Source organism: Rana temporaria, chromosome 1 (assembly GCF_905171775.1).
Source record: "Rana temporaria chromosome 1, aRanTem1.1, whole genome shotgun sequence".
Lineage (NCBI taxonomy): Eukaryota > Metazoa > Chordata > Amphibia > Anura > Ranidae > Rana > Rana temporaria.
In genome coordinates, this window is record NC_053489.1 from 410058044 (window position 1) to 410079930 (window position 21887).

Here is a 21887-nt window from a genome sequence, read left to right on the forward strand (position 1 = left end):
CATTCCGGGGACACACAGCTCCAGCTATTAATTCATTCATAGCCAAAGTTCATATCTAGCTAATGTCTTTTTGATTTAAGTGTTTTTCGCTTGTTTGGTTTTCACCCTTAAATCACCATCACCATCATTGGTGTGGGATTTTGAGTTGGCTGCATGTTGCACCTTAGTGGCCAATATTAGGTCGCTCCTGACAGCCAGCTTCATATCTATATCACTAAAGATCATCCACTTGCATATGCTTGTGTCCGGCAAGTAGGGTGGTTAAGGTAGCGCGATTTATATTTTTTCCTAGAATAAGTAAATTAAAACATTCTTAATTAGTTTTGTAGTTACTTCTAAATGTGAATTGGTCTGAAATGTCTATTGCGGAGAACAGAGGTTTTTGGTAAAAAATGTATTACACGTAAAACCTAACCGAATATAAAGTATTTTGTTTGCTAAACAACTGTGTATCATAAACAGCTGCCATTTTTTGTTTTTAGAAAATATGATTTTCACTTTTCTTTTGGGTTTACATATAATCTTGAAAAAAATGGAAAGAGAAAAAAGAAATAAAGACTTTCTTTAGCTTTTTGATATGAAAAAAAAATTCTATATTTATACCATTTTTTTTTATTTGACACTTTGTTTTAGAAATGAAGTGTCTGACAAAATAAGGAATGCAGTTAAAATTAGTTATACAGCTTAGTGAACTGACCCCAACGTATCTATTGATACTAAAAGTGCTTTTGATTTTGCTAAACATTGAAACAGATGGACAAGCCAGGGCAGTTTTTGGGTCAAGGATTGGGTAGAATGATGTTCCAATTTCATATATTTGGAATTAATGTTTCTGCTATGGGACACAGAAGCATATAGTGACACTATTATGGACAACATTTGATGGTAAATATTTTATCTAGATGGTAATATATTTTTGAGTTTATTTGTCACTAACACAGTTATTTCTTAATTAGTTAAAATACGTTTTATAGACGTAACGAGAGCAACAACAATTAACTTATTTAAAATAAATGTTTGCAATTGCAGACTAAACATCCTAAATTCTTTCTCATGTGAAGTCCTTGGAAACTGCTTCTATAAAGTTCGGTGCTGACATCAAGATGGTAATTGTACAGATAATGGCGAAAAGTGAGAAAGCAACAAGACACAAGCGGTCGATAACTGCAGCAGCAAACTTCCACTCACTGCAGATCTCTTCTCCCTCATCATGGTCTCTGAAACGCCTGGCAATATACTGTACTTCTTCCAATATCTTAACAATCTCTGGCATACTTTCTCGCAAGCATTTCTTTTGAACAAGGTCACTGTCCTCCAGGGAAGGACATGTCACTCTTCCACACATAACTCCAGAGTCACTGTTTGGTGGACAACAAGGGCTTTCCAGGGTGTGGTAACCGCAGTAGACGTTGCCATTGTTGGATTGCTGTGCTGGTGCAATATTCATTTCAATGCTGCTAATGCTGGAATGGTGGTGATTAGGGTACACATATCTGCAGGGAATAGGCCTCCTGTTCTCTCCAGGTTTTCTCATTCTTAAAAACCAAGCACACCAGTTGAGAAGGATAACCCGTACCTGAAGTGACACAAGCAACATACAAATCTGATTTAGTAATATTTCACTCATACCTTGAAAGATATATGCAATAAAATTCTACATTGGAATAAATGCAAAATGTGGGGTTGCTTGCTATTTGTTCTGAAGGCCCATAGGTTATACAGCGGGGGGAAATAATAATTTGATCCCCTGAAGATTTTCTAAGTTTTCCCACTTACAAAGAAATTAAGGGTCTATTATTTTTATCATAGGTGTATTTTAAATGATAGAGACAGAATATGAACCAAAAATCCAGAAAAAAAACACATAAAACGAACGCTATAAATGAAATTGCAGTTCAGTGAGTAAAATATGTATTTGATCCTATAAGAAAAACATGACTTAGTACTTAGTGGAGAAACCCTTGTTGGCAAACACAGAGATAAGATGTTGCTTGTAGTTAGTGACCAGGTTTCCACACATCTCAGGAGGGATTTTGGTCTACTCTTCTTTACAGATTTTCTCTAAATCCTTAAGGTTTCTTGGCTGTCGCATGGCTACTCAAAGTTTTAAATCCCTCCATAAATTTGCTATAGGATTAAGGTCTGGAGACTGGCTAGGCCACTCCATGACCTTAATGTGCTTCAATTATAGTGTCCATGTACTGTATTCAGCATGAATTGTATTTCTTAAACATATTTAAAATGGCAGCTTAGTTGACTTGCTCTGTCCTCGATCAAGATAATAATAGACACGAAAAGTTGGAGCTGGGAGCTTCATCGGGGAGATTCCAACAGAAAAACAAACTGGGCTAGTTTACACTTGCTTCAAAACAAGGCTTTGGACATTAAAGCTCTCTGAACGCCAGTCAAAGCCCCTGTCACTAAATTAAATGGTTAGCTTACAGTCCTGTTTACACCTGCTTTTGCTTGGTGCTTTGACGAGGCTTTGTGGGAGCTTTGGTGGGGCTCCGGTGGGGCTTCAAGCAAGCTTTGCCATAGACTTCTATGGAGGCTTTGAAGACGCTTTGAAGCACCACTGAAGCTACATGGGGTATCATTTTTGAAGCAAAGCCGAAGCCGAAGCAAAAGCAGGTGTAAACAGGACTGTCAGCTAACCATTTTATTTAGTGACAGGGGCTTTGACTAGCTTTCAGAGGGCTTTAACAAAGCTTGTCTGAAGCCTTGTTGAAGCTGAAGCAGGTGTAAATGAGTTCTTATAATATAACCTGATTTTAGCAAACAATAAATGGGTCTATAATCCTTTGGATAGCTGATCTGCTTTTCATTTATATCAATTAAATCTGGCTGTCTTTATGGACCTATCCTTGGATATTGCTGGCTGAGGCATATGAAACATTAGTAAAGGTGTGAGGCCTTGTAAACACCATCAGTCCAAACTGATGAAAACGGACTGAAGGCTGAAGTCTGATGGTCTGATGGACTGATGGTCTGATGTGCCTACACACCATCAGTTCAAAATCCAATCGAGTCTAACGCGGTGACGTAAAACACAACACCGTGCTAAAAAAACGAAGTTCAATGCTTCCAAGCATGCGTCGACTTGATTCTGAGCATGCGCGGGTTTTGAACCGATGCTTTTGTGTACTAACCCTTGGTTTTGACCGATCAGTCATCAGTCCGATTTTAAAGCAAGTTTTAAAACTTTGGTCTGAAGGACAAAAGTCTGATGGGCCGTACACACGGTAGGTTTGGACTGATGAAACTGAACTTTAGTCCTTTTTCATCAGTTTGGACTGATCGTGTGTATAGGGCCTCAGTGCTCAGGCTCATAAAAACAATTTACAAATAAATCACATTAACTTTTATCTAAATGCAGCTCAGGCTCTAAGGAAGAACTCTTGAAAGTCTGGTTTGTAGCCTGTTTAGAATATTTTGACAATGTAAATAAATTTATATGAGATAACTATATTTCCCATGATGAGAGCCAAAAAGGGGTGGTTGATACCTGTATAACCAATCTTAAAATACAATAGGTAACTGTAAAATTTCTCTATCTTTATTATATACAGTACAGACCAAAAGTTTGGACACACCTTCTCATTCAAAGAGTTTTCTTTATTTTCATGACTATGAAAATTGTAGATTCACACTGAAGGCATCAAAACTATGAATTAACACATGTGGAATTATACATAACAAAAAAGTGTGAAACAACTGAAAATATATTTCATATTCTAGGTTCTTCAAAGTAGCCACCTTTTGCTTTGATTACTGGTTTGCACACTCTTGGCATTCTCTTGATGAGCTTCAAGAGGTAGTCACCTGGCGCAGCACCCCATCACTCTCCTTCTTGGTCAAATAGCCCTTACACAGCCTGGAGGTGTGTTTGGGGTCATTGTCCTGTTGGAAAATAAATGATGGTCCAACTAAACGCAAACCTGATGGAATAGCATGCCGCTGCAAGATGCTGTGGTAGCCATGCTGGTTCAGTATGCTTTCAATTTTGAATAAATAGTGTCACCAGCAAAGCACCCCCACACCATCACACCTCCTCCTCCATGCTTCACGGTGGGAACTAGGCATGTAGAGTCCATCCGTTCACCTTTTCTGCGTCGCACAAAGACACGGGGGTTGGAATCAAAGATCTCAAGTTTGGACTCATCAGACCAAAGCACACATTTCCACTGGTCTAATGTCCATTCCTTGTGTTCTTTAGCCCAAACAAGTCTCTTCTGCTTGTATATATATATATATATATATATATATATATATATATGTATGTATATATATATATATATATATATATATATATATATATATATATATATATATACAAAATTCATTCTGACCAGTGGCTGGCAGGAAATACAACAGATTTTGCTCTTCACGGAATAAGCAACCTCATATATCATATTGGGATCATTAGCTGTTTACTCATGTTTTCTTTTTCTTTAAGCCTCATGAAGGAGTTTATGAGATGTGAGGTCAGTCTAAAAATTGCACTATATGCTTCTTACCTGCTTCATGTTCCATCAAACAGAATATCCTAGCTAACCACAGGCAAAATGTGTTTAGCTTTCTTGCTCAGTAAAGCATCAGAAAAATTATACCTTGCATTGTGTTCCTCACTCTAACCCCGCTGGCAGGATTACACACAGTGCATTATTCAGTTTACTCAGCAGAAATGGAGCCCACACAAGGGAATCATGTGTAAGGGTCACAGCACAATCGTTTTTTTTTTGTTATGATGAGAAAGCTGCAAATAAACTTTCTACAAGTGAGCCTGAGGGGGTTGCAATTGTCTTGTCATATAGGCATTCAAGCAAGTGATTGAAAAAAGCAATTTTCTGGAGTTTCCAGCCAACTTTCTGTGTCTTGGTGGCTACTACAAAGTCTATGGTATTGCAATGTGGTATTATTACCTCAGCCATGTTTGTTGAGGGCATGCCACTTTGCTGCTGATCGATCAGAGGCTTAATTAGTGTGTTTTATGTCAACTGCTTTGGTCCAGGACATTTAAGATCAAAACGGACAAAAGCAGAGGACGTATTTATTACACTATTTAAAGGGGAAAACATTTATCGTAATTTTTACGCTCATATGTTTTTTTTTACTTTTATAACAGTCCTATTCAGTTGATTGTATTCCCCATGAAAATGTCATCTGGAGCTGTCTACAGCTACTATTGACAAAAAATGGTCCCCTTATCTGTCTATAATCAATCAAATCAGAAGACGTTTATCCAAAGTCTACTGGGACCTTAACCAAGGATATCTTCAATTTGACTATTAACATTCTCAGGTATGATTTGCCTGGGCAGGCAAGTTTATTAAAACCATGTAAAACATTTTGTAAAAATTGTGTAAAAATTATTTAGCCAGGTTAATTAGCCATTAGTCAGAATTATTGTTACGTTAACAGTGGCACACTGACACAGCTAAATCAGGTCTTGGCATTTAGGTTTTGTTTATCTCTAATTATGATGTTAATCGGTTACCTGTTCAAACAAAATAAGTTATTTGGATTTAGTAAATTCAACATCTTAAACCAATTAGTAACTATAGAAATACAGATGGCTGAGGAACATGCAAATTGTTCACAAACAACTGTATATTATATATTAGCACTGTAACATTGATTTGTGGTATTTTATTATAGTCCTTTCGGAGTATTTTTACACATAAGATAGGGCTATTTGGATGATATTATTTCTCTCACTACAGAAAACTATAGGAATTGGTATGAGTTTCGCACCACGAAAATACTTTTAGTTAAACCAATAACAAAATATGTGAGTAATTAAGTTAGAAATATGTTTAAAAAAAATTAAATTAATAACATAAATTGGAAGCAGCCTCCCTAATATCAGTGGCCTGAGCAGTAATATGAAATTGGTAGGGTAGGGGGCGCTACGTGTTAATATTATAAGAGTTAACCCTAATATATTATTATTATTTTGTTATTAGGGTTAACTCTTATAATATTAACATGTAGCGCCCCCTACCCTACCAATTTCATATTACAGAAAACTATAACCAATTGTTGGCACCCTATTGCCCTATAACACTGAAACTGATGTGATGCTAATGCGATGATTATGAACAAGGGGTTAAATCTCCCAAGAGCAAGACATTACAAATGACATGGTAGCTCTAACCCTAATGGGGCTAATAAATATTGACAAACAGGACTATGGCTAAGCTAAGACACTTACCCATTTTGGCATTTTTCCTGCCTGTGGATCATGATGGTGAAATTGTAGAACTAGCACTGTCACAACTACGGAAAGACCCACGATGACCATGATGCTTGCAAAATATTGTGCTGCAAAAAAAAAAAAAAAAAAGAGTTACATTTTACAGCAGACAATTTCTGTACAGAAATGAAAACACATAAAAGTTAAAGACTAGTGAAATGCTCATAAGGGGTTATAAAATGCCTTGCTATTGCTCCCTGCTCATAAAGAAGAGCATTGCCATCAACAGAAATAAGCAGCTATACTACTGGAGCAACCACAGTAAACGACTCAGAGGAACATATGTGTGACAAAAACAATTCTGCCAAATCCATCTTTAAGACTTGAAATACTGTTTATAGTCGTCCTTTGTGCTGTGTGACAAGTGCTCCTACTAATCTACAGCTTCACTCAAGGCAGTGCAGAGAGCAAGAGAGCAATGTAGAAATGAGTGATTCGATCAGAGAATCACTGTTGAATGGCATCTTGGACAGATCACACACAGTGTTCTAAATTCTCCTGAGCATGGGTGCATAAAGCATTGAATCTGTTTGGAAAGGTACATTTATTTCATCTCAATTGAGAGTCATGAATTGTGAAATTTGAAATGGATGTGCATATTCGAGATCTGCATACACTATATTGTCAAAAGTATTGTGATGCCTGCCTTCACATCCACATGAACATCCACATGAACTTTAATGGCACCCTAGTCTTAGCCTGTAGGATTCAGTATTGAGTTAGCCCACCCTTTGCAGCTATAACAGCTTCAACTCTTCTGGGAAGGCTGATCACAATGTTTAGGAGTGTGTCTATGGGAATGTTTGACCATTCTTTCAGAAGTGCATTTGTGAGGTCAGGCACTGATGTTGGACGAAAATGCCTGACTCTCCAAATGCCTTAAAGTCTCCACTCTAATTCATCCCAAAGGTTGTTCTATCTGGTTGTGGTCAGAACTCTGTGCAGGCAAGTTCCTCCACCCCAAACTTGTTCATCCATGTCTTTATAGAAATTCCTTTGTGCGCTGGTGAGCAGTCATGTGGCAGGAAGTGGCCATCCGCAAACTGTTTCCACAAAGTTGGAGGCATAAAATTGTCCAATCTTGGTATGCTGATGCCTTAAGAGGTCCCTTCACTGGAACTAAGGGACCAAGCCCAACCCCTGAAAAACAACCCCATACCATGATCCCCTCTTCACCAAATGATTTGGACGAGTGCACAAAGCAAGGTTCATAAAGACATGGATGAGCGAGTTTGGGGTGGAGGAACTTGACTTACCTGCAAAGACTTTGGGATGAATTAGAGCGGAGACTGCAAGCCAGGCCTTCTCGTCCAACATCAGTGCCTAACCTCACAAATGCATTTCCGGAAGAATGGTCAAACTTTCCCATAGACGCACTCCCAAAACTTCTGGTCAGCCTTCCCAGAAGAGGTGACACTGTTATGCCGCGTACACACGATCAGTCCATCCGATGGGAACGGACCGATGGACCGTTTTCATCGGTTAACCGATGAAGCTGACTGATGGTCCGTCGCGCCTACACACCATCGGTTAAAAAAACGATCGTGTCAGAACGCGGTGACGTAAAACACAACGACGTGCTAAAAAAACGAAGTTCAAAGCTTCCAAGCATGCGTCGACACCCATCGGTTAGGAATCCATCGGTTAAATTTAAAACAAGTTGGCTTTTTTTTAACCGATGGTTAAATAACCGATGGCGCCCACACACGATCGGTTTTGACCGATGAAAACGGTCCATCAGACCATTCTCATCGGTTTAACCAATCGTGCATTATAGCTGCAAGGGGGGGGGCAATTTAATATTGAACCCTACAGACTAAGGCCCCATACACACGATAGAATTTATCCGCGAATACGGTCCAGCGGACCGTTTCCGCGGATAAATCCTCTCGTGGATTTCGGCGGATTTTCATGCGATGGTGTGTACTCACCATCGCATTGAAATCCGCGCCGAAATCCTCTTGCGATGACGTGTCGCGCCGTCGCCGCGATTATGACGCGGCGACGTGCGCGACGCTGTCATATAAGGAATTCCACGCATGCGTCAAATCATTACGACGCATGCGGGGGATCCCTTCGGACGGATGGATTCGGTGAGTCTGTACAGACCAGCGGATCCATCCGTTGGGATGGATTCCAGCAGATGGATTTGTTGTGCATGTCAGCGAATATCCGATCTGCTGGAATCCATCGCAGGGGAGATATATCCGCGGATAAAGATCCGCTGGCGTGTACACACCATAGGATCTATCCGCTGAAACCCATTTGATGGGATTTATCTGCGGATGGATTCTATGGTGTGTATGGGGCCTAAGACTGGGATGCTATTAAAGTTTATGTGCGTGTAAAGGCAGGCGTCCCAATACTTTTGACAATATAGTGTATTTATTCATGCCATAACCTTCAGCAACCATACAAGTAATTTCCTAGCTGAATTTCTTATACTGTGGGTCTAATTGGAGGCTTTACATTGCTGTTTTTTTCTTTGCTCTTTTCCTTGTTTTGTTGAATAAATCCAACAAATACTGGAGGTCAGAGAACTTTTTTGAAATGATCATGCTGATAACAGAGGAATGGAGCAGCAAAAAGATACAGGACTTAAGGCTTTGGAGAGAGATAAGTAAACCCTTACAACGATATGTGCCCATATCAGATTTCATGAATACATCCATTTTTAAAATGTAAATGTGTTTGCTGCCAGCATGGCTACCTCTTGCCATCTCTTCTGCTTCTCCTAATTGCAAGAAAACTACTGCTTTGTGTCTCTGGATTTGAGTCCTGTTTAACTAAAAGTCTTCTCACTGGGAATTTTTTTTAGTAGCTATGTCTCAACTTTAAAGCTATAATTTTTTTTTGCAGTAATATTCTTGCCACGGGTCTCTGAATTTGAGGTCTATTCAGGCTTAAAGCCTGTTGTTCTCTCACTGGGAAAGTTTTTTTGTAGCTTTGTCTTTTTTCAAGGTTTCATGTTAAGTGCTAGAAAAGCCTAAAACTAATAAAAATATACTGTATAGATACCATAGTAGGCACTATAACTTTCATGCAAACCAATCTTTTTTATCAAAGACACATAGAATAATTAAAGTTAGGCTTTTCTTCCACTTGAATAAACCAAAAAAAGAAAGTATATTACCAATACCAATAGTTCAATTAGCATTTAATTGCTGCTATAATTGTTAATGTATGTATTAAGATTCTCGTAGATAATTATAAACTGGAAATATTCGTAAGACAGTTGAAGATTCAAAATTGTTAGCATGTTCTAAATACTATCCATGATTTAAAAGAAAATAAACCCCAAAGCAAAATACATTTTGGCCAACATTTATGAAGACATTTTATTTTTTTATTTTTTTATTGAGAATTTTAGAGAGGAAAGAAAAAAAAAAGAATTCTTCAAAATTTTCACCAAAAAAAACATTGGTGATAAAATACCAACAAAGGAAAGCTCTATTTGTGTGAAAACAATTATATCAATTTAATTTGGATAACGTATTGCATGACTGCACAATTACCAGGTAAAGTAGCTCAGTGCTACAGTGCCTTGAAAATGTATTCATACGCCTTGAAATTTTCCACATTTTGTTATGTTACAACCAAAAACATAAATGTATTTTATTGGGATTTGATGTGATAGACCAACACAAAGTGGCACATAATTGTGAAGTGGAAGGAAAATGATAAATGTTTTTTTAAATTGTTTGCAAATAAACATTTGAAAAGTGTTGCATGCATTTGTATTCAGTCAATACTTTGTAGAACCACCTTTCGCTGCAATTACAGCTGCAAGTCTTTTTGGGTATGTTTACCAGCTTTGCACATCTAGAGAGAGACATTTTTGCCCATTCTTCTTTGCAAAATAGCTAAAGCTCTGTCAGAATGTCTGTGGAGAGTGTATGTAAACAGCAATTTACAAGTCTTGCCACAGATTCTCAATAGAATTTAGGTCTGGACTTTGACTGGGCCTTTCTAGATCTTTGATCTAAACCATTCCATTGTAGCTCTGGCTGTATGTTTAGGGTTGTTGTCCTGCTGGAAGGTGAACAGATTTTCTTTTAAGATTGCCCTGTATTTGGCTCCATTCATCCATCCATGTGCAGTGTTAGTTTTCTGCCACACATAGCGTTTTGCTTTTAGGTCAAAAAGTTCAATTTTGGTCTCATCTGACCAGAGCACCTTCTTCCACATGTTTTCTGTGTCCCCCACATGGCTTCTTGCAAACTGAAAACAGGACTTCTTATGGCTTTCTTTCACCAATGTCTTTCTTCTTGCCACTCTTCCATAAAGGCCAGATTTATGGAGTGAACGACTAATACTTGTTCTGTGGACAGATTCTCCCACCTGAGCTGTGGATCTCTATAGCTCCTCCAGAGTTAACACGGGCCTCTTGGCTGTTTCTCTGATGAATACTCTCCTTGCCTGGCCTATCAGGTTAGGTGGACAGCCATGTGTTGGTAGGTTTGCAGTTGTGCCATACTCTTTCCAATTTCAGATGATGGATTAAACAGTGCTCCATGAGGTGTTCAAAGCTTGGGATATTTTTTAAAACCTAACCCTGCTTTAAACTTCTCCACAACTTTATCCCTGACCTGTCTGATGTGTTCCTTGGCCTTAATGATTCTGTTTATTCACTATGGTTCTCTAACAAACCTCCTGGCCGCGTACAGACGAGCATACATGTACGATGAAATCGGTCCGCCGGACCGTTTTCACCGTACATGTCTGCCCGGGGATTTCTGTATGGTGGCTGTACTCACCATCATACAGAAATCCGCGTGTAAACAATATGCGGGGCGTGTCCGCGCCATCGCCGCGATGATGATGCGGCGACGTGGGCGGCCCTGCCAGTTCAATGCTTCCACACATGCGTCGAAGTCATTCGACGCATGCGAGGGATGGCGGGCGCTCGGACATGTACGGTAGGTCTGTACAGACGACCGAACATGTCCGAGTGTGTAGGATTACAGCGGGCTGTTTTAAAACAAGTCCAGAAATATTTGCCCGCTGGAAAAAGGCCCGGCGGGCAAATGTATGCTGGAATCCTGTCCGCTCGGGCCTACACACGACCGAACATGTCTGCTGAAACTGGTCCGCGGACCAGTTTCAGCAGACATGTTCGGTCGTGTGTACGGCCCATAAGGGCTTCAAAGAACAGCTGTATTTATACTAATTAGGTGACTTCTGAAGGCAATGGGTTTCACTAGATTTTAGTTACAAATGCACTCCACACGTTTCAGATATTTTCGTAACAAATTTGGAAAACCATTTATCATTTTCCTTCCACTTCACAATTATATGCCACTGTGTGTCGATCTATCACATATAAACCCAATAAAATACATTTATGTTCTTAGTTGTAACATGACAAAATTTGAAAAATTTCAAAGGATATGAATACTTTTTCAAGGCACTGTAAATATCAAAAAATGGTTTACTCATGAAGGGGGTAAAACCTTCTGGAGCTCAAGTGGTTAAGGGAGCTCTTGACAATGACTGTGGCGTGTCGAGGCTCCCTCTTCCCTATAGTAGTTGATCACTGACACACGGGAGTTGGAGCTGCAAGATCAGGCAACCGCACTGCATTAAAAAGATGTAAGTATTCAGACCTTTTTTTATACAGGGTATGCAGGAAAGTTTAGGAAGAGGGGGGAGGGAAAGTTTTGAAAAATTGTTAAAGTTAGACTTTCTTCCACATTAATAAACCAAAAAAGAAAGCATCAGTGGCGGTGCGTCCATAGAGGGTGGAGGAGCGCCACCCCCTCTCGCTCCTGCACTGCCACTGAAAAACAATACATAGACCCCTGACAGGCGTCTCAGCCAATCAGGTTCTGGGGCAAACTGGCGGCAGTTGATGGGCACAGTAGCGACAATGGCATGGCACAGTGGCTGCGTTTGGCATGGCACAGTGGCGACAATTGATGGGCACAGTGGTGACAATGGCATGGCACAGTGGTGACAATTGATGGGCACAGTGGCTGCGTTTGGCATGGCACAGTGGCGACAATTGTTGGGCACAGTGGCGACAATTGATGGACACAGTGGCGACAATGGCATGGCACAGTGGCGACAGTTGATGGGCACAGTGGCTGCATTTGGCATGGCACAGTGGCAACAATTGATGGCATGGCACAGTGGCAACAATTGATGGGCACAGTGGCAACAATTGATGGCACAGTGGCTGCGTTTGATGGCATGGCACATTGGCGACAATTGACGTGCACAATGGCTGCGTTTGATGGCATGGCACAGTGGCTGCGTTTGATGGCATGGCACAGTGGCGACAATTTTATGGCACAGTGGCTGCGTTTGATAGGCACAGTGGCTGCGTTTGATGGGCACAGTGGCGGCAATTGATGGGCACAGTGAGACTGCAATTGATGTTTTTTTTTTTTCGTTTGTTTGTGCCCCCCAAAAAATTTGAGCACCAGCCGCCACTGGAAAGCATATTACCAAAACCAATAGTTAAAGTAGCATCTGACTGCTGCTATAATTGTTAATGCATATATAAAGATTATTTTAGATAACCATAGATTGCTAATATTCCTAAGGCACTGGAAAAGTTTTTTTTATTTTTTTATCATGTTCTCAATTCCGTCCATGGTTTAAAAGAATATAAACCCTATAGCAAAATATTGATTTATCTACTTGCAGGCAGGGACTATTGATTATAAGGGTACCATTGTGTGGACAGGTACACAGCCAAGCTGTGCAGACCCAGTTTGGACATAGCATTGACTTCTTTATGTATGCCTGGGCCACCACATGCTGCTAGAGGAAAAGGTGGATTTTAGAGCTGTAGGGGAGGGGTAGTAGGAGGAAGGCAGACATGGTTCACATAGGAATTTATCTTCCAAAAACTTGTGCATTACATGGGGCGGGGGGGGGGAGAAGTTGGAGTAGAATGTTGTTCTCATACCTGAAAACTAGAATAATTCAGATTGAAGTGCTGCTGAATAGACACTCTTCTGTATACAGAAAAGAGTCAAATGTGTTTTATATGTAAAGCTGGTCTCCTACTCAATTGCTCTGGTAAGAGTCTTAAGCCTTGTACACAGGCTCGTTTTTCACGACAAGAAAACTGCTGGCAGAGCTTTTTGCCGAGAAAACTGTTCGTGTGTATGGTTTCTCGTCAAGAAAACTGGCGTGAATCTTGACGAGAAAAAAAGAGAGCCTGCTCTCTATTTTCTCGTCGGGAGTCTCAATTTTCTCGCCGTGATTCTCGTCGGGGAGGTTTACGACGAGAAAAACGTTTGTGTGTATGCTTTTCCGAGTCTTAAAAACCAGCGCATGGTCAGAATCAAGTATGAGACGGGAGCGCACCTTCGGTAAAAGTAGCGTTCGTAATGGAGATAGCACATTCGTCACGATGTAACAGACTGAAACGCGCAAATCATCTCTCACCAAAGTCTCTCACACGCGGAAACACAAGATTAGCAAAAGCAGCCCCAAGGGTGGCGCCAGCGGAATCGAACTTCCCCTTTATAGTGCCGTCGTACGTGTTGTACATCACCGCTTTTGAGAACGACGAGATTTTGGCTTGACAGTGTGTATGCAAGGAAAGCTTGACAAGATTCTCGTCAAGCTTGACAAGATTCTCGTCAAGCTTGACAAGAATCACGTCGAGAAAAACTTTGTTTTTTTTTACGACAGGATTCTCGGCCAAGTGTACGAGGCTTCATTGTGCAAATAATGTTAATAATTTAACCACTTCAGCTCCAAAAGGTTTACCCCCCTTCATGACCAGGCCATTTGGGATATGGTACTGCTATATTTTAACTGACAATTTCGTGGTCATACGATGCTGTACTAAAAAAGAAAAAAAAAGTATGCTTTTTTTACCAACATATAGAGCTTTCTTTTGGTGGTATTTGATCACCTCTGCATTTTTTTTTGTGCTATATACAAAAAAAGGCAGACAATTGAAAAAAAAAAAAAAAAAAAAAAAAAAAAAAATATATATATATATATATATATATATGTATATGTATATACATATATATATATATATAATTACTTTCTGTGATAAAACATTCCCATTTTTTTTTATCTAATTTCTTTATCAGTTTAGGCCAATATGTATTCTGCTACAATTAAAAAAAAAAATCCCAATACCTGTATATTAAAAAGAGGAAGTAAACCCTGATGGGTTTTACTTCCTTTTTAGCCCGCTGCAAAGCCTGCAAATGAAAAGCATAATGGGCTAGTATGCATTGCATACTAGCCCATTATGTGCCACTTACCTGCAAAAGAATCCAGTGATGTCCCCTGTGTAGGCAGCTTCCAATAACTGCACAGGCTGGGGAAGAAACGGCACTACAAGTAAAATCTCTCCTAAACGGCGCACGTTTAGGAGATATTTCCACTACCTATAGGTAAGCCTTATTCTAGGCTTACCTATAGGTAGAAGTAGTCAAAAGGTTTACAGGGTTTACAACCACTTTAACTGGTTTGTGCAAAAATGACAGCATCTACAAACTATGGTATATATATATATATATATATATATATATATATATGTGTGTGTATATATATATATATATATATATATATATATATTTATATATATTGTTTTATAATATTTTTTTTACTAGTAATGAAGATCAGCGACTTATAGCAGACTGGGATATTGCAGCAGGGTGCTTTGATTGGGGGGATGTAAAGATCCGTGTTCCTGCTTTGTAGGAACACAGGATCAGCACATTCCCTTCTCACAGAACGGTGATCTGCTGTGTCCAATCACAACGGGAGTGAGTCGCCGCAGACTCGGAAGTGTCAGATCACATTCCAGGTACGTGATCTGGCACAGAGCGGACGCCCTGCTGCAGTAAATTTATGGTGGGTGGTTAATGTTCATGGTCTGGACACTGGTGCTCTTTAATGTACTGTAAGACACTACAGTGAACTTTATCACAACCAATATGTCTATGGCTATATATTGTAGCAGTAATGTTCTATTATATGTGATAAAAATAAAAAAACAGTACTCTTAAAATTGATTTGAAGCATGCTCATACTGCCCAATAACATATTTGGGGGTCATTTATGAAAGACAAATCCACTTTGCACTACAAGTGCAAAGTGCACTTGAAATTGCAGTGAAAGGGGGACGTGTGGGCGGAGCCTAGCGGGACGGTAATGCCGGGCTAGAGCTCCGCTCCGTGCAGGAGAAATACCCGCATATAAACGACGGACCGAACCGTCAAAACGAGCGGGGACACTGGAACAGACTCCCGGAAGGTGAGAGGCACCTAATGATATAAGATGGTGCTGGGAGGAAATAGGGGAAAGAACAAACACAACGGTACAAACGGCGCTCTGCATCCTAAGAGCGCGGCTGTGAAAAAGGCGCCGGTCCCCTCAGGTGAATTCTCCTCAGAGATAGTGAGGAAGAAAAAAGCTATAGCCAAGCCAGAGAAGCAAATGGCTTCCCCCAGGAATATCATCACTGATAGTGAGGGAGAGGACACGTTAGAGGAATCCTCATCTTTATTAAGACAGGATACAGTGGTCCCCTCAGGTCTTTTGAAGCAATTTGAAAAGATGCTTCACAGAGCGCTGCAAGTTACCTCAGACCAGATAACAGCCAATCTCACCAAGGAGATTAGGGACCTTGGGGGCCGCACTGATGCCCTCGAATCAAAAGTGGACGAAATTGAGGTATTCACACAAGAGTGTTTGACAGAAATTGATACCCTTAAAGAAGAAAATTTAACCCTGCAAAACAGACTGGAGGATTTCGAAAATAGAGCCAGGAGGTCCAATATAAGGTTTAGGGGACTGCCCGAATCAGTCATCGATCTGCATACAACCATATTGGCACTATGTCAGGAACTGCTGCCTGGTATACCCGCAAACAGACTGGAAATGGACAGAGTCCACAGGGCTCTTGCCCCCAGGAAAACGGATGGACCGCCTAGAGACATCATAGCCAAATTCCATTTCTATAAAACCAAAGAACTAATAATGGAGGCTACCAGAGAAAAGAAGAAATTATCCTTTCAGGGGTATGACTATCAGATCTTTGCGGACATTTCCCAGCTGACGATAAATAAGAGAAGGGCTATGAAACCCCTCCTTCAGGAATTGCAACATCGCCAAATTAAATACCAATGGGGTTTCCCCTTCTCCCTGCGGTTCACATTTCAAGGTACCAAAATAGTGTGCAGAACCCCGGATCAGCTCAATCAAGCACTTATTGACTTCAAAATAATTGAAAAACCACCGACAACACATGCTGCACGTAGAAGATCTGCATCCTCCTCTCCTCACAACAATTCGCCTAAGCAAGACCACAATAACGGCATCCAACAAATGCACAAGCGTGGCAGATTTGTGGCTCAAGATCTAGCACAAGACCAAGAAGATACTATGGACTGATTCCTCTGTGCAAGATACTCCTATTTTTCTTCTGCCTAAAGGCAGGAACTTGTTCATATGTTGACTGCAAAACATACGGCAGTAACAATGCCATTTTTTTTTTTCCTTTTAATTTCCATCTATTGTTATAACCAACACCCTCACAGCAGGGACCACTAATATGCCTGTGATTTCATTTAGTGGCTCACCTTCCCCACATTACAAGATTAGACACTCCCCTCCCCTATCCATGGGACCATTAAGCCCAACTGCCAGGTTGTTTTCTAATTACATTATTTTTTATTTTTACCAACCTCTCACTAGGTCACTTCAATCTAGCCCATCCTCTCCTAGTACCCTACATATAGTCCCTTACCTTTACGCTAATTCTTCCCTGCCTAATGGGCGAGAGATACCACCATCCCGTTTTTCATTGAGTGGAGTTCCACATTATTCTCTCTCCCTTTTTAAAATCACTAGTTTTTCTTATCTACAAAGACCAGTTACCCTGTTTGTTGTAGAAGTTATTAGAGATGTTGTACATTCAGTGCCCACTAAGGGTACTTACAGAATTTTTTTGGACGCGGGCCTCCAACGCACGGAAAATACATGCGTCACATTTGGCTCCCCTCTGATCCTCGCAATAATATGCGGGGGTCAGATGTGGGCCCCTTTTCCCCTGACCGGGTACTTCTCCCCCGATCACGGGCCAGTTCGGAACATTTTATGTTCATTCTGATGCTTGTTTGTTATTTTATCAGTAATGTATTGTTTTCTTTTTTGAAGGTTATCGTTTTCACGAACCCCCTCTTTCCTCCTCCTCTCCCATCTGCACGGACTAGACCGGGTAATCGTTGTACAGGATCACATGGTAAGAGGTGCGGAATGGTTTGGCTACCATGGCTCCTTTGAATGTATTGTCATTAAATGTGCAGGGTCTAAATGTTCCACAAAAACGAGTGAAGGCTTTCCGATATTTTCAAGCCAAGAAAGCACATGTACTATGTTAACAGGAAACCCACTTCACCCCTACCGCCACCCCTAAATTTTTTCATGCTTCCTACCCTCAGGTATATACAGCATCCGCTTCATCTAAAAAAAGGGGCACCCTAATTGCCTTTCATAGGTCTGCACCATTTACTGTAAAGTCTGAAATAAAAGATCCAGAGGGTCGCTACATCATACTAACAGGACATATAATGGACACTGCAGTGACTATTGTGTCATATTACGCACCCAATCAAAACCCACTCCCATTCATGACGCATTTATTTCAAGTGGTAAACACGCACAAATTTGGTTCCCTCTTTATTTGTGGGGATTCCAATCAGGTTCTCCTCCCATTTTTGGACAAAACCCCCTACTCCCCTCCGAAACAACAGGTTAAATGGTCCCTCTCCAATTTGCTATCTAAGTACAGTCTAGTGGACTCCTGGAGGGAAACGAACCCCACCAGGCGCTCTTACACATACTTCTCAAATCCACATCAATCTTCTAGTCGTATTGATCACATTTTTTTGACAATAGGTATGCTGCCGGAGGTACTTGACTCCAGCATCATTCCTATTCCTTCGTCGGACCACAATGCAGTCCTCACCACTTTAGCCTCTGCTATACCCAAAAAACATGATTCCACATGGTACCTACCAGACATAATTCTCAAACACCCATCTTATAAAAATATAATAGAACACAGCCTAAAAGAATACATGACACTAAATGCAACCCCGGAAATCTCACCGCTTACACTGTGGGAAGCACACAAACCAGTGCTGAGGGGAATAATACAAAAACAATACGGGATTCTTAAAAGGGAACGCAAGCAACTAGCAAATAAACTTGAACTAGAACACAATCTGGCTTTCATGGCCTTTCAACATAGTTACTCGCCCAAAACAAAAGCCCATCTCGACAAGGCACGAACGGAATATGATTTATTTCTCACGGAATCTGCCGATAAATCTCTGCGTAGGACGAAACACTTTTTCTACAAAAATGCTAACAAATCAGGCACACTTTTCGCAAGATCACTTAATTCAATCAATAAAACATACAAACCCATTCAATTAAAAATTGCAAATAATAACATTTCTAGTAACCCGATCAAAATAGTGCAAAAATTCAGTACACACCTTAAAAAATTATACTCCGAAACTAAAGCATTCAACTTACAGGAGGCTGACACCTTTTTTTCTGATTTACAGTTACCACGACTGAGTGGTTCTCAAAACGCACTTTTAGATGAACCAATAACACAAGTAGACATCCTGACGGCCATCAAAGACCTTAAACTAAATAAAAGACCGGGTCCAGACGGGTTCACTGCACGTTACTATACAACGCTCAAGGAGCAGATTTCCTCCACAATGGCTGACGCCTTTAATGATTTATTGAGCCATAAATCCTTTAGACAAGAATCTCTCACGGCCACGATTTGTATGATACCCAAACCGCATTCCGACGCTACCCTTAGCGAAAACTACCGCCCAATATCCATGCTTAACACGGACATTAAAATACTTGGCAAAATTCTAGCTAGCAGACTGAACAAGATTATTGGATCATTGATACATCGAGATCAAGTGGAATTCATGCCCAATAGACAAGCAGGGGACAATATTCGGAGGGCAAGTCTATTAGCATACATTGCAAGAAAGAGGAAAATCCCAGCATGCTTCTTATCACTAGATATTAGACAGGCCTTCGACTCAGTCTCTTGGTCATACCTAGAGTACTCATTGTTGAAATGGGGCTTTGGTCCCAACTTCATACGATGGGTTCTACAGTTATACAAAAACCCGAAAGCGTATGTCAAATACGCAGGTTATAAATCAGATACATTCTCCATACAGAGAGGCACTAGACAAGGCTGTCCATTATCCCCTTTATTGTTTGCCCTCCTCATAGAACCCCTGGCCCAAAAAATAAGAGCTGACCCCAAGGTACTGGGTATTGAATTGGGTGGTGTAAAACACCATACGCGGATGACATCTTGTTGTTCCTCTCGTCCCCCCAAGTTTCTGGTCCCAACTTAACCCCGATCTTACACCAATTCGCGTCTTTTTCGGGTTTAGCGATAAATCCTAGGAAATGTCTGGTCCTCAACGTTTCACTTTCCAGCACAGAATTGAATGCGGCGAAAGTGGGTCTTCCATTCGAATGGCCAGCCAAAAGCATCCCTTATTTAGGAATACACCTCACTGCTAACATATCGGATTTATATTCATACAATTACCCTGCACTTCTGAAACATTTAACAAGTCTTTTAAACTCATGGGCCCTACTTCCCTTATCCTGGTTCGGTAGAATTAATGCAACAAAGATGACCATACTGCCCAAACTCCTATACCTCTTTAGAGTACTCCCTATACCCATTCCAGCTCATTTTCTCAGAATAGTACAAAAACGGGTTTCCGCCTTCGTCTGGGGTTCTTCCAGACCAAGAATCAAACCACAAGTCTTACATCTCCCCAAGACGGCAGGTGGACTCGGTTATCCCAACATTGCACGTTATTACCAAGCAGCACAATTGGCAATGTTAACAAAATATCATGCCAAAAAAGAGGTGCCACTTTGGGTATCAATAGAAGCAGTGGAAAGTGACCCTATTTCTATATCTAACTTATTGTGGATCTCTCCAAAGTTACGTAAGCATATTACCAACCCAGTCACGAAGCACTCGCTTTCCTTATGGGATGCAGTTAAATCCAAATATCACCTTTTATCTCCATTAATCCTGTTACTGTCCTTCAATAAAAACCCGGCATTCTACCCAGCTTGGGTCTCCCCCAGTTCCTTTAAAGAATGGGTGGAAAAGGACTGTACGCTCAAATACAAATTTTTGGACTCAACGACAATGACCCCCTTCCCATCTATGTGTAAAACTCATGGTATACCACCGAAGGAAATCTTTAGATATTTCCAACCTCCTACTAACTCAGCAATCTCGCCGAACAAATTCTCCGTCTTTGAAAATGTTTGTGATAAGAATCCCCACGCTAGAAATGTGATTTCAGCCCTATACTCTCAACTACTTTCGCAACCAGACAAAGGGAAACTATCTTATGTCCGCAAGTGGGAAGAAGACTTGGGTACAGAATTGAGTGAGAAGGAGTGGGAACACATATGGAACAATACTAAAACAGCATCCTCTAATGTGTTAGCAGCGGAAGCAAATTACAAAGTACTATCTAGGTGGTATTTGGTGCCGACCAGAGTGGCTAAATTTTCGAGTAATTATTCCGATCTATGCTTCAGGGATTGCTCTGGTACAGGAACATATATTCATACATGGTGGTCGTGCCCAAAGGCACAGGTATTTTGGTCGGAAGTTTTCCAAACAATAGAAGCCCTCACTAAAACTTCCTTCCCTTTGGATCCTAAAATGGCATTACTTAATTTAAAACCAAACAATATGTCATATATACAATTCAATCTGATTAGACAGCTCCTTACGGCGGCAAAACAAACCATAGCGAAAGCTTGGAAATCTCCTAATTTATTAATGAGCGAAGCTGTCAATAGAATGAACACAGCGATGATGTATGCCAAAATGTCGGCTATTGAAACGGACACGATCGGCAGATTTGAATGTATATGGCAACCTTGGATTACTCTCACAATGCAGAACACATTTATTAATGCGGTAATGTTGCCATGGTAGCCCAGCCATTGTACAGGTGGCCTGATTTATTTTACCGAAATACTGATAGATCCCCGGTCTAGTCCTGCAGATCCCCCTACCCCTCCCTCCTTCCCTTGCCTCCCCTCTTTTAATTTTATTTTATTTTTTTCTTGATTTTGTTTTTCTTTTTTATCTTGAATCTGCAACTTCTAATTACCTAAGTTATTTGGAAACTATAACACTAACCAGACGCCTCTAGTGACATGGAAGCATTACGACGTCTGGAACGGAATCAATAAGTTACGCTGCAAGACCTCAGATATCCAGGAATATGTGTCAATTGACCTCTCAATTTTTCGAGTTTATTTTGATCACATTTTTATGAATGGAGAATATATGTGATACAGAAGTAATGCTTCATTATATTTAAGAATTTCCCTCTATATATGTTAATACTATCTGAAAATGTTTGTATACTTTTTGTTACTGTTACACAATAAAGATATTTTGACACGGAAATTGCAGTGAAAGTGCACTTGGAAGTGCAGTCGCTATAAAATCTGAGGGGTAGATCTGAAATGAGGGGAAGCTCTGCTGATTATATCTTCCAATCATGTGCAAGTTAAAATGCTGTTTTTTATTTTCCTTGCA

At 40.4% G+C, this 21887-nt stretch overlaps 1 protein-coding gene across 2 annotated transcripts in view; it reads right to left on the minus strand.

Annotated features, from left to right (window-relative positions):
- Positions 1-574: 574 nt before the first annotated feature.
- Positions 575-21887, minus strand: part of LOC120913924 (neuronal acetylcholine receptor subunit alpha-7-like) — a 252605-nt gene continuing 231292 nt past the window's right edge. For both annotated transcript variants that reach the window (XM_040324284.1, XM_040324290.1), the window contains 2 exons: positions 6215-6324; positions 575-1576 (listed from right to left, as the gene is read on the minus strand). In XM_040324284.1, coding sequence (XP_040180218.1) covers positions 1052-1576; positions 6215-6324 — 635 coding nt within the window. In that variant the 3' untranslated portion in view covers positions 575-1051. The remainder of the gene's footprint in view (positions 1577-6214; positions 6325-21887) is intronic.